This window comes from Myxocyprinus asiaticus, chromosome 46 (genome assembly GCF_019703515.2).
Source record: "Myxocyprinus asiaticus isolate MX2 ecotype Aquarium Trade chromosome 46, UBuf_Myxa_2, whole genome shotgun sequence".
NCBI classification, from domain to species: domain Eukaryota; kingdom Metazoa; phylum Chordata; class Actinopteri; order Cypriniformes; family Catostomidae; genus Myxocyprinus; species Myxocyprinus asiaticus.
This window is the reverse complement of record NC_059389.1, coordinates 12293282-12306823: the sequence shown is the minus strand read 5'-3', so window position 1 is coordinate 12306823 and position 13542 is coordinate 12293282. Positions and strand designations below refer to the sequence as shown.

The 13542-nt window shown below is 36.8% G+C and overlaps 1 protein-coding gene across 3 annotated transcripts in view; it reads right to left on the bottom strand.

The window, feature by feature from the left end:
- The window catches only part of LOC127435626 (UPF0606 protein KIAA1549L-like), a 78821-nt gene that overhangs the window by 21948 nt on the left and 43331 nt on the right, over positions 1 to 13542 (bottom strand). For 2 of the 3 annotated variants that reach the window (XM_051689220.1, XM_051689221.1), the window contains exons 5-12: positions 13110 to 13332; positions 7668 to 7801; positions 7397 to 7565; positions 5140 to 5199; positions 4566 to 4717; positions 3156 to 3327; positions 2284 to 2444; positions 970 to 1005 (exon numbers count right to left, since the gene is read on the bottom strand). In XM_051689220.1, the coding sequence (XP_051545180.1) occupies positions 970 to 1005; positions 2284 to 2444; positions 3156 to 3327; positions 4566 to 4717; positions 5140 to 5199; positions 7397 to 7565; positions 7668 to 7801; positions 13110 to 13332 (1107 nt within the window). The remainder of the gene's footprint in view (positions 1 to 969; positions 1006 to 2283; positions 2445 to 3155; positions 3328 to 4565; positions 4718 to 5139; positions 5200 to 7396; positions 7566 to 7667; positions 7802 to 13109; positions 13333 to 13542) is intronic. The other variant, XM_051689222.1, reaches the window with a different exon arrangement.

Here is a 13542-nt window from a genome sequence, read left to right as displayed (position 1 = left end):
ACTGGGCTCGTTTGGCGGGCTTTGTTGGCCACGATTCTCTGATTGGTGGATCTTTCTCTGCTGTTGTTTAACCTGTTGATATGCATGCATTAGAAGTAACAATTAAATTGCTTGTAAAAACATTTAATTAAGTAAAGGTAATTAATTAATTTTTTGAGTGTAGTTCTTATAATTAGATTTAAACTATGTAATGTTGATGTTCCTAATTAAGTTACCATCCAACTGACAAGTAACTTTTAATTTACTCACAATTATCTATTCTTATTTGCACTTGGTGCTTGACAAGTGTTCATTTTGAACCCTGCATACACCCCTGCGCTAACACGGGAAGCTCTTCCGTGAAACACTTTACACACTGATTAACGTGATCAAATTAACGTGCATAAGCAGAATCATGTTCCTAAAAGAGCATCTTAATAGGAAATGTTTTCAGATCAGAGGACATGGCTAAGAGGGAGTACGATCAAAGAAAAGATTATCATAATTACAATTGATTTGCATATTCTATTATTCTATTAGCTTTAACAACACAGTAATATTAAAGGTCGATCTGAGAATGGAAAGTAAGATATGAAATGCTTAAGCTTTTCTATAAATACATCCACCTACATAAGCACATGAACTTTCAGTAAATCCTATTCCTCCATCCAGCGGGGTTGTTTAATGTATCCCATTTTAGATTAAAAGACTTGGTAATCTATTTCAACTTAACCTAATTATGCAAATACTGTATGTAACTTTGGCATATCACTCAGCTTGGGGTGGCCTAATTTCTTAACCTGCATTTGGGATGTATCTATTTTAAAGCCTTATAATCCAAACACGAAAAAGAAATCATAATTACAGTAATACTGCAGTAATAATTAAAATGCTCCCCATTTTGATTTCTCAAAAGCACAATCAACAAGAAGGATATCCACACTATAAACATGCAGTCAAGCACCATACACAAGCTATAGCCAGAAATACCTGGTGGTGATAACTTCCGTCTCTTCGATACGAAGTCTGGACAGGAAAAGTAGTGAAGACACAATTGAAGGGATTTGTTTGGGGGCATCATAGTGAAATGTGTCATTCCATGGTTTTACATATCGTGGCGCTCATGTGTGATGACATCACAAAGTGTTTAAGCAGCAATGCAACATTTCAAAAGGTTATGACCAGCATCAGATTCAGATATAATGAAATACACTGTATCTACACACACTTAGCACTTTATTAGGAACACCTGTACACCTACTTATTCATGCAATTTATCTAATCAGCCAATCGTGTTGCAGCAGTGCAATGCAAAAAACCAGGCAGATACGGGTCAAGAGATTCAGTTCATGTTCACATCAACCATCAGTTTGGGGAAAAAAACCGTGGCATGAATGTTGGTGCCAGACGGGCTGGTTTGAGTATTTCTGTAAGTTACTGCTGATCTCCTGAGATTTTCACACACAACAGTCTCTAGGGTTTACTCAGAATGGGGGCAAAAACAAAAACCATCCAGTAAGCGGTAGTTCTGCGGACAGTAACACCTCGTTGATGAGAGAGGTCAACGGAGAATGGCCAAATGGGTTCGAGCAGACAGAAAGGCTACTCAGTAAAGGTAACTCAGATAACCACTCTGTACAATTGTAGTGGGCACAATAGGATCTCAGAATGCACAACATGTCGAACCTTGGGGCGGATGGGCTACAACAGCAGAAGACCATGTCGGGATCTTTATTAGGACCATAGTGTTCCTAATAAAGTGCTCAGTGTGTGTGTATAGCCAATTAAGTTATGTTTTTAAAGGAACAGTTAACACAAAAATTCTCCCATCATTTTCTCACCCTCATGTCTTTCCCATAAAAGTGAAAATGAACGGTGACCATGGCTGTCAAGAAAGATTTTCAAGGCAAGATTTTCAGTGAATAATGACTTACATTTCAGTTTGTTCCTCACACAAAGCTATTGTATGGCTTTAGAAGACCTGGAATACAGTGTATATATTACACGAAATACTTTTATTATGCTTTTATGGTGCTTTTTTGTCCTTTTTGGAGCTTGACAGTCCCTGATCACCATCCACTTTTAAATTATTTGGAAGAGAGCAGTGAGAACATTCTTCAAACCTTCTCCTTTTGTGTTTCATAATAGAAATAAGTCATATGGTTTTGGAACAACATGAGGATGAGTAAATAATGACAGAATTTTCATTTTTAGGTACATGTATTGATTTATTTATTAATATGATGCTGACATAATTGGTACTGTTGTGACAAGACAGTGATGGGTTGTTTTGAAGAGTCATACCTTGGTGCGAGGATGGAAATTCCGAAATGCGCTGGTCTTGAAGACAGTACGGTTTCTCCTGCATATGATAGCAACCGCCATAACCGCAACAATCATCACTAGCGATACAGGTATCAGGACTGCCAGTATCCAGAGGTTACTAGGCAGACTCTTTACCACGGCTGTATACCAACACACACACACACACACACATACGCAAGCAAACATCTGAAATGAATAAACCCATTCACAGAGTTTGCACATTATTCCTGCCATTTGCATCTCCAACACACAGTTACAGTAATCCAAGCTCTCTCTGTCTCCTACTGTCTGTGGTGAGCTTCTAATGATTTGAATCTGTCTTTCGGCTCTAGCTCTTATCTGAGAGATTAAACCCCCACTGCTGCCTCTGATCGTGTTTTATTCATACAAAACTTGGGCTTTGCTCTTTTCGTGTAAACTTTCCACACTCAAACCCCTAGAGGATTTTGGTAGTTTGGTATGGGACTTCATTTAAAAAAAAATTAATTAGCATTATTATGCTGTATTAGCCACTGTTTTTTCCCCTAATAAGTGAGTGAGTATCTATCTATCTATCTATCTATGCTTATTTAAAGAAAAGGAGGGACAAGTTGAAATTATGTGGTAACAACATTAAGTGACAAATGCTGTTGATTGAGGTTAACTTGTATCTACATTTCCTTCGGAGCTTTATCACCTGCCAGGCGTAAATTGTAGGACAAATTACTTGTAAAAGTAACAACACACCTCTCCTCAATAAGCCATGAGATTTAAGGTATTATTTATGTCCATAGAACAATGGTATGGGACAAAATGTATCCTAAAAGAAACTGGGTTCAACATTTATCAAACAAACTGAAATATATACATACGCTCTGCCTGAATCTGGACAAAGTAGCCCAGAGTGAGAGCCATGGTTTGAGAGTCCACCGTGTTGAGGATTTTAGCCGCAGAGGTGCCAGTAACAGGAGAACCATCTATCTGTACATAGTAGGTCATTTCAGCCGGGTTCTTGGGCCCAGGCAGTCGCCGGATACTGACCATCTGTATGAAGAAGGCAGTAAATACAATCTCCCATCAAGAATGTCTCTACAATTCCATTTTCCATGTTTACTCCCACAAGTCAATGCTTGATGTTTTTCCAAGATACCAGCACTAATTAGTGACTAGCCTAAATCTAAAACAGGCCCTAAATAAATGAAAATCACACATGAGGGCTACTTTCAGTTTTTAATGGGCCATATCTGACACTTCTGAAGCTTTTTTTCCCCCTGAAGTCCAGTTACTGAACAAGGTTTCTTACAGTCAAAATTTCTTGCATCAAAAACATCTTAACGTCTTAATTATTTAAATGATCATTTGCAATGTAGACACGTTTTTAAGACTACCTTTAAGACTTTAAATCTATATAAATATGACCTCTGTTATGATTGGCTAACATCTTTTAGTGAGAATTTAGTTGCTGAATACTTAGTAGGCATTGGCATGCAAATAAGGGGGAAATAATGTGTGGATGGATGTATAGATATGAATTAGAACTAAATTTAGAACTAACTATTGAATTATAGGGATAGTTCACCCAAAAATGTTAATCCTCTCATCATTTACTCACCCTCATGCCATCCCAGATGTGTTTGACTTTCTTTCTTATGCTCAACACAAACAAAATATTTTTATAACAATATCACAGCTCTGTAAGTCCACACAGTGCAAGTAAATGGGTACCATAATGTTGAAGATCCAAAAACCACATAAAGGCAGTATAAATGTAATCCATACAAATTCACATCTTCAGAAGCAATATGATAGGTGTAGGTGAGAAACAGTTGAATATTTAAGTATTTTTTTACTACAAATTCTCCTCCCTGCCCTGTAGGTGGCGATATGCATGAAGAATGTGAATTGCCAAAAACAAAAGAAGAAGAATGTGAAAGTGAAAGTGGAGATTAATAGTAAAAAAGGACATAAATATTAATCTGTTTCTCATCCAAACCTTTCACATCGCTTCTAAAGATATGGATATAACCACTGGAGTCATATGGATTAATTTTATGCTGCCTGTATGTCCTTTATGACCTTCAAAGTTTTGGTACCCATTCACTTGCACTGCATGGACCTACAGAGCTGTGATATTTTTCAAATAATCTTTGTTTGTGTTCAGCAAAAGAAAGTCAATCATATACATCTGGGATGGCATGAGGGTGAGTAAATGATGAGAGAATTTTCATTTTTGGGTGAACTATTCCTTTAATATTGGAGATGAGAGTTCCCTCATCACACACCTGGACAGTGTAGTCGCCTACAGTTGTGGCTCTTCTTAAGCGAAGACCATGCCGACTGGCGACCAAAAAGAGCTCTGCCAGCCGCTGCTCCATTAGACTAGCAAAGCTCTGATAACTTCCCTCGAGAGAAGAGCTGTCAACGTCCTGAATTACTGGAGAAAGAGAGAGCAAGAGAGAAAGATGATCAAGATGACAAAGAGAATTTACCTTTCTTACACTTAAAATTGAAAAACTGCAATTGCTGTAGAATTGACCTTGCTATAGAGGATCCTGACAGTGATACAAGGGGAAAAAACAGAAAAAAGGGAAAGAAGGCAACGGAGAGAACATTAAGTGCGAGAACTCATCCTTAAAGCTAGAAATAGCTATTTCACACTCAATGTTCTGATCCAAAGCGATCTCTCCAAATGAGTTGATGGGGGCAGCTAAATAATACATCAATAGTTCTCCGCAAGGAAAAAGGCTCTCTGTGTTTAAAAGAACAGAAAAACATCGCAGAGATTTAATCATATAACACATGCTGGGAAATAGCTGTCTGGGTGCTGGTTAGCAGTGGAAGTATTAAAGTAATTACCTGTGATTACCCAGTAATCTCTGGTTGCTACTGAAGTGTTAAGGTTGTGGTACTCTAGAGCTGTGAAAAAATAATTATTGGTTATTTTTTATTTCAAAAACGTCAAACAAGAGTTGATTGTTGTGATGTAATTTTGTATCTGAGTGATTGACGCATCCATTTTTTTGATCAACATCAAGATTTTAGGTAAAATGTGAAAATAGTCAATGTGAATATATATGTAAGTAGGCATATTTTAGGATTCTGGTTCAGATTCCTTTTGAATCTGTCTCCTTAATGAGCCAATTAAGATTCTTTTAGTACTTTTGAGAAATAAATATGTTAGAAATGCTATTCAGCATCACTGAGTAGTGGTGCAGAAAACAGTGTCAGAGTATTTTAGTACAGTTTACCTTCTGCACCAATCCTATGTATCAGCGAAAGCTAATATTTTAGGCGTACCATTTTTAAATAACTTTTTTTTTTTGTCTTCAGGAGTTGAATGGTCCTGCGGTGTGATAAACAATGTTGCTTAAAAGTTATTTTTTTAAAGTAATCCACTAGAAATTACTGATTACTTCTAAAAGTAATCACATTAATAATTATGTTTAAGTTACTTTCTAAAACACTTCACAGAAAAGTTTGCTTTTTTGCTCAACAAATTCATAATAATGTTTATTTCCTCCTTGTTCCTTTTTGCACGCAATTCATGCACAGCATACATATGAACAAATTTCAAATTACAAGAGACGTACATATGAACATAATTCATGTTTTAAATTCTACATAAATAATACTATTTTAGAAACCCAAGTAATGTACTTAAAAGTAATTAACTTAACTGAAAGTCAGTAACAGGAATCCGATTACTCGAAATTTAAAATGTAATGCATTACACTACATTTGACTTAAAAGTTATTAGATTACAGTAATAGGGCTGGGTATCGATACAGATTTCCTGATTCAATTCCTATTCACAAGCTCTCGATTCGATTTCGATTCGATATCGATTCATATGGGTATATTTCAGTTATAATGTCTGTTTTGCTTACATTTGAAATAAATTCTCTCCCAGCTAATGCTGTTAATTATACAGAGGAACGTTTAACTAGGTGCAGTATGAAAATTTAAATTTTACTAATTGTATTTTATTAGTTTTTCATCATTTTGGTCACATTTTAGCTTTTAAAAAATTAACAAATCAATGTATTTAATCAATAAATATGATATTATATTGCATATATTACATTTTGTTACATTTTTATTGCTTAATTGCATAATTTGTACTATTTACAGGTATTTACATTGATTTGTTGAACACGTGCTGAAAACTGGTACTGTCTCTAAGGAAATCCATCATTTCTGTAAACAGCGTCTTTAAATTAGCGCATGTTAAGGAGAGAGACTCAAATGGCTTTCTCTCATCTGTGCTATACCTGATAACAATTAAAAAAAAAAAAAAAATTGTATCAACAACTGACTGTAAAAACAGAAAGTGTATTACAAGAGACATTATTCAATGACAAATGGGTTGCGTGGCTCTCGTCTTTGGACACCCACATTTTACACGGAACAACTTTTAATCTCAACACGCAGTGAAATGATCTCGCTGCTGAATACTCCACCATAATACTCCACAATTACTGGTGAGTGAATTCTAAACATTTACCAGCCAGTTGCCAAATATATAATATTTTATTAGCATAGCGCGAAATTTGGTTGCAAATGCGAGTGTTTCCCTCTCATTGTAGTAGAGGGTTGCGCATATAGTAAAAGATCGATCTGTCGCTTTTGAGAATCGAATCACCCAAATGTTTTAATAAAATTAATTGAAAAATCTATTTTTTGCCCAGACCTATACAGTAACTAATTGCTTTGTAAGATTACACCCAACACTATTGACGAAGGAATTTGTTTTAAGTTTTTATGCTCAAAAAACTGTATGCATGATAATTACAAAAAATTCGCAAAACTCTGCTTAAAATAGCTTTAGATGGAGTATAGCATGTCACACCGCAGGACATTTTGATTTTCCAAAGGTATACAAACTACCCATCTTCAAAAATGAGAATGTTATGTATCCTTGGAATATGTCTTTTGGATAAAGCAAAGATCATTTCAAGATCAACCAAACTGAAGGTCTCTGCCTCAAGGCAAACATAAACTCATGGATTCAAACAGAAATAAACATGAACTACCATCTCAATGTGCCTTAACATGATAACAGGAGCTAGCAAGTAAAAACAATATCAAGCAGTAAACACGAGCTGGAACTTACGCTCTGCAATGATCAGAGGGGGGAAGAATAAAAAGTAGCCCACGAGCTCAGCAGTCAACTGGTTAAGCAGACCGCTGGACACAGTACCATTCAATGGAGTGCTACCATTCCACACTACATACACCAGAGTCACTGCCAAAGAATTCCCTGTTTGATATGTGTTCAGAATCTGTCCAAAAACACAAACAAAATACAAATCCAAATACAAAAATTAAGTTCTCTGAGGGTGTCATTTATTAAACTTTGTTATCAAGTTCAATTGAAAAACTACCTCAACTGAAAGAGCCCCATAAAAGTCCTCGACTTTTTCCAGTGCCTCAGCAAACACATTTTCCAACCGCTGCTCCATCATTTGGATGAAACCACAAGACTTGATGTTATCTGTCGGCCCGACAAACCTAAGAACTGTGTAGGAAAAAAGTCAACTGTTAAACAAAAACAGATTTCACATGTTAGCTGTATTTGAAGTCATGTTCTAGCTGAGAAAGATGCAATTTAACAAACAATAAAGTGTTTTAGTACTTAATGGATTAAGACTGGTTGAGCTGACATGTTCATGTTATGTGAAAAAGGGTAATCAGATTTATCTTGCTGTCTGTTATGCAGGGGCTCAAGCATAAAACTGAATGCAAGCTCAAAGTTCAGTCCACTTTTGAGAATGCTTCTATTTCGCATTTTTCTAATTTAATACCGTTTTTAAATTACAAATTATATAATCAGCATAACCATTCGAGTGAAAAGGTAAGAGCTTAAAATTTAACATTAACATTAGTATTTGGTATGTCCCAAATATAGTATGCTTTAATGATATCATGCACTCGAGCTAGCATTGACTCCACAAAACCTGATGATCCATGTTATCCAGCATGATTTGAGAAAGTTACAAAAAGCATCTTGTGTGCTTCAGTGCGAAGAAGTAAATATGACTTTGTATAAACAAGATTAATGAGTTACAGACACGTATCCGAACACTAGTGGAGGTCAGTGAGAAAGAGAAGCTGGTAGATACTGTTTCGGATGCGGGTAGAACAGCGAGCAACACACACTTTTGTTCTGGTTGTAGAGCCCCTGCAGCAGGGCATTTGGGTGATGTCTCGGCAGCATACTCGCTCAGCAATGCGACACCACTCTCCCGTTCCTGTTAGGGTCTCCAATTGATTCTCCCCACTCAGTGATGCACCCACTGAGAATCATGCTGAAAGCGCCCTGGTTATAGGAGATTCTATTGTAAGGAACGTGGAAATAGAGACTCCAGCCACTATTGTTAAATGCGTTTCGGGGGCTCGGGCGTCTGACAATAGATAAAATTTACAAGTGCTGGCTAATGCAAAACGTAGATTTTCTAAAATTGTTATTCATGTCGGCACTAATGATGTCCGGCTTCACCAGTCGGAGATCACTAGAGATGTTAAATGTTAAAGTGGTGTGTGAACTTGCAAAAATTATGTCAGACACAGTGTCTGGCTTAGAGCTATATACAATATGGTCTGCCCCCCTGCTTACTCGTTGTGGTAACGAGGTTTATAGTAGATTAGTTTCACTGAATAGCTGGATGTCTGAGTGGTGTCTGGAGGATAGCTTAGGATTTATAGAAAATTGGAAGAGTTTTTGGGGTAGACCTGACCTGCTAAAGAGAGACGGACTCAATCCCTCCAGGGAAGGTGCCGCTCTCCTCTCTAGTAATTTGGCTCTGTAACAGTATAAGGATGGGCAAGGAGGATGCGGAAACTGACTAAACAATAAACATAAAGTTTAATGATATAAATGAACTTAAAACAACATAAAACAAACGAACAGACACACATGCAGCGCAGCCATGTGCGTCTCTCTCTCTCTCTCTCTCTCTCTCTCTCTCTCTCTCTCTCGAACTGGCGCCTCCGGCTCATCTTTATCCCCCTCCCGGCTGATTGTCCCGATTCAGGACCGGCCGTGTGTCCTCACAGCCCAGCCCGGCCCCACCCTCCTCCTCGTCACAGGCTCATAGTCTTAATAGTGAAAGTATTATGACTAACTGGGGCTCAGGTCAGGAAGCAGACAAACTGGCTAATCTGAACGTCTGCTAGCTGCCTTGAGACGTCACACAGGTCACATAAACTACAACACACAGAGACTGTATCACCTAGATATCATATAGAGACTGTTTCTGTTTCCCGAACTACCAAACACAAAACTTTCACTAAATCATATAGAAAAAAATTTGATTAAGGAAAAATTTAAAATAAGATAAACATCATATAAAGATAGGGCTACTAAACATTAGATCTCTTTCAAGCAAAGCACTAATTATAAATGAAATTATTACAGTTTGGGTGTGCTCTGTTTGACTGAAACCTGGCTTAAACCGGATGAATATATTAGTTTAAATGAATCTACTCCCCCAGGTTATTGTTTTAAACATAAGCTTCGTCTGAAGGGTCGAGGAGGAGGTGTTGCTACAATTTACAATTAAGTTTTTGGTGTTACTCACAGGACAGGATATAAGTTTAAGTCTTTTGAACTAATAATGCTTAATGTGACAACATCAGATACAAATAACAAATCTCTGTTGTCTTTTGCCCTTGCTACAGTATATAGATCACCTGGGCCATATCCTGATTTCCTTGGTGAATTTGCAAATTTTCTATCAGATCTAGTAGCTACTGTGGATAGAGCTTTAATTGATGGTGACTTCAACATTCACATAGATAATGAAAATGACACATTAGGATTAGCATTTATCGATATTCTCAACTCTCTTGGAGTCAGACAAAATGTGACAGGACCAACTCATTGACATAATCATATGCTAGATTTAATTCTGTCATATGGAGTTGATGTTGATATAATAGAAATTCTGCCACAGAGTGATGACATCTCAGATCATTACCTCTTGTATGCTGCGATCAGCTAATGTTACTAAATCTACACCACGCCATCATTCAGGTAGAACTATTCTTTCGACCACTAAAGATAGCTTCAGTAATAATCTTCCACATCTATCTCATATACTCAGTAAGCCACAAAGTCTAGAAGAACTTGATGTAATAACAGAAAATATAAATACAGTCTCCTCTAGTACTCTTGATAGTGTCACCCTTCTTCTATTAAATAAAATTAAAGAAAAAAGCCCCACCATAGTACAATGATCACACTCATGCTCTCAAGAGAGCAGCTCAGAAAATGGACCGCAAGTGGAAGAATACAAAATTAGAGGTATTTTGCGGTACATGGAAGGATAGTATCTGTAGCTACAGACAGGCACTAAAAGCTGCCAGGTCAGCATATTTTAGCAAAATCATAGAAAATATCCACAACAATCCTAGGTGTTTATTCAGTACTGTGGCTAAATTGGTTAGGAATAAATCCTCGACTGAAGCAGATATTCCGTCGCAGCACAATAGTAATGATTTCATTAATTTTTAAATAATTTAAATAATCAGAAATAAAATTGGAATTATGCAATCATCTGTCACAGTACCTCAGAAAACAGTGTCTCATAATTTTTCCTCACAAGCAACTTCAATCCTTCGCTGTCATAGATCATGAAGAGCTAACAAAACTTATCAAAACATCAAAAGCTACAATACGCATGTTATATCCAATACCAACTAAGCTCTTAAAAGAGGTATTCCCTGTAATCTCAGAACCTCTTCTTAATATAATTAACTCCTCGCTATCCTTAGGACATATCCCAAGAAACTTTAAAATGGCAGTTATCAAATCACTTATTAAGAAGCCACAGCTTGATCCTGGAGAATTGGCTAATTATAGACCGATTTCAAATCTCCCATTTATGTCAAAAATACTAGAAAAGGTAGTGTCCTCCCAACTATGTTCCTTTCTACAGAGTAAAGTATATATGAACAATTTTAGTCAGGATTTAGGCCCCACCGCAGTACAGAGACTGCACTAATCAGAGTTACAAATTACTTATCATCTGATTGTGGCTGCATTTATCTTCTTATGCTTTTAGATCTTAGTGCTGCCTTTGACACCATAGATCACGCCATTCTCTTGAATAGGCTTGAGAATTATGTTGGCATTTGTGGCCTTGCATTAGCATGATTTAGGTCCTATTAGCAGAATTCTACCACTTTGTCTATATAAATGAGGAATTTTCAAATCAAACAAAAGTTAAATATGAGAGCCACAGGGATCAGTTTTAGGGCCTCTACTTTTCTCCTTATATATGCTTCCCCTGGGAGATATTATCAGGAATTGTGGAATAAGTTTCCACAAGTTTCCACTTTATATTTCTTCTAAAAACAGACGAAATGTTACAATGCTCCAAATTAGCGGAGTCTATCAATAAAATCAAAGATTGATGGCCAAAAATGTCCTTCTACTCTATTCTGACAAAACAAAGGTATTAATTTTTGGACCAAAAACCTCTAAAAAATAAACCGCTAAAGTATAATTTGACTCTCGATGGATGTACTGTTACATCATCTACTACAGCGAAGAACTTGAAGGTGTTATATTTGATACCAATCTGTCCTTTGAAAATCAAATTTCCAATGTTTGTTTTCCAAGTTCAATAAACAAACTTCAATTGGTTCAAAATGCAGCAGCCAGAGTGCTGACTAGAACCAAGAAATATGATCATATTATCCCCATTTTATCGTCATTACATTGGCTACCTGTTAAATTTTGTATTAATTTTAACATTTTAACTACGTACAAAGCTTTGAATGGTCTAGCTCTGCAGTACTTAAGCTTGGTGTCAGACTCTACTGCTATGTGTATCTGAGTGATGTCGACTAAATGCAGCCGGTGCCAGCCTGACATCACTTCAGTCTACTCTGAAGTTCATCATAAGACGAACTGATGCCAACTCCAACCACAAGACATGGGATACTTCATATGCCATTGCCTAAACCTTAGACTTAGGATAGACCTCACCGAAATGACCGGCCGGTTGAACAGCGATGCACCTAACTTATCTCTGCCTGCATCACACTGGTCTAATGACAGACTACACTCTTGAAATGGAATACATAGACTATCAATTAATTGCCAACAAAAGCCTTCATCAGCCAACTAACAAAGGACAATGCATCCATGTGAACTTCTGCAGTTAATCCAGGATGAACTTAAAAGAAAATAGTCATTAATCATACAGTTCGTACAAAATCTTTGTTTAAACACTAGCCCTTCACTCTTACTTAGTTTACTAATTTTAAACCATGACTTCCATTACACATAAGTAAGTAATATTGGCATTATATTCATGCTGTTTAGCCAGAGGGGAACTGGCCCCCACAGTGAGCCTGGTTTCTCCAAAGGTTATTTTTCTCCACTAACCAACATCTTATGGAGTTTTATGTTCCTTGCTACAGTCGCGTTTGGCTTGCTCGCTGGGGTTCTAAATTCAATTATTATTTAATTATTTATTTTTATACACAATTTGCAATCATATTTAATCAAACTACACAATGATGACTCTAAGACTTTATAGATATTACAGATTAATTTTCTGTTAATGCATGAGTTTCTGTAAAGCTGCTTTGAAATGATGCATGTGTTGTGAAAAGTGCTATACAAATAAAAATGATTTGACAAGTTAAAGGAATATTCTGGGTTCAAGACAAATTAAGCTCAGTCGACACCCTAAGGATTTCCTAAGGATCTCTATTTTCAATATTAAAAAATTATTTGTCAAATGAGTAACATTTCCAGTCAGATATCAGACAATCTTCACTCCATACCAACAATCAGATGGAAAGATTCTCACCTGTTTTAAGTTGCAGGTGGATGCTGAGGCTGGGCAGCCAGGGGGCCACTGGACTGGGGACGGCCAGTACCACAGGCACATACTCTCTGATGTCATCCAATAGCTTGTCAAACCCATAGGACGTTAAGGTGTCCATCACAACAGAAGCTATAATCACGGTCTTCCCTCTTGTGACGTAATACCCCACGGTCACATTAGAAGGGGTGCAGATATCGCTTTCCAACTAGAGAGATCACAGTTGTAGGACATGTAATTAATGTAGTAAATTACAAAAACACAAACAAACTATTAATTCTAATCCAAAAACGAGTTCTCAGAGGAGCATTGTTTTAAGTCCTCTGAAGGTTAGCCATTTGTCAAATTTAGTTTTTAAGCTCAGTTGAGGGTGAAACAAACAGCTGACATACAAAAAATGGGAACCTTAAGGTCTGCC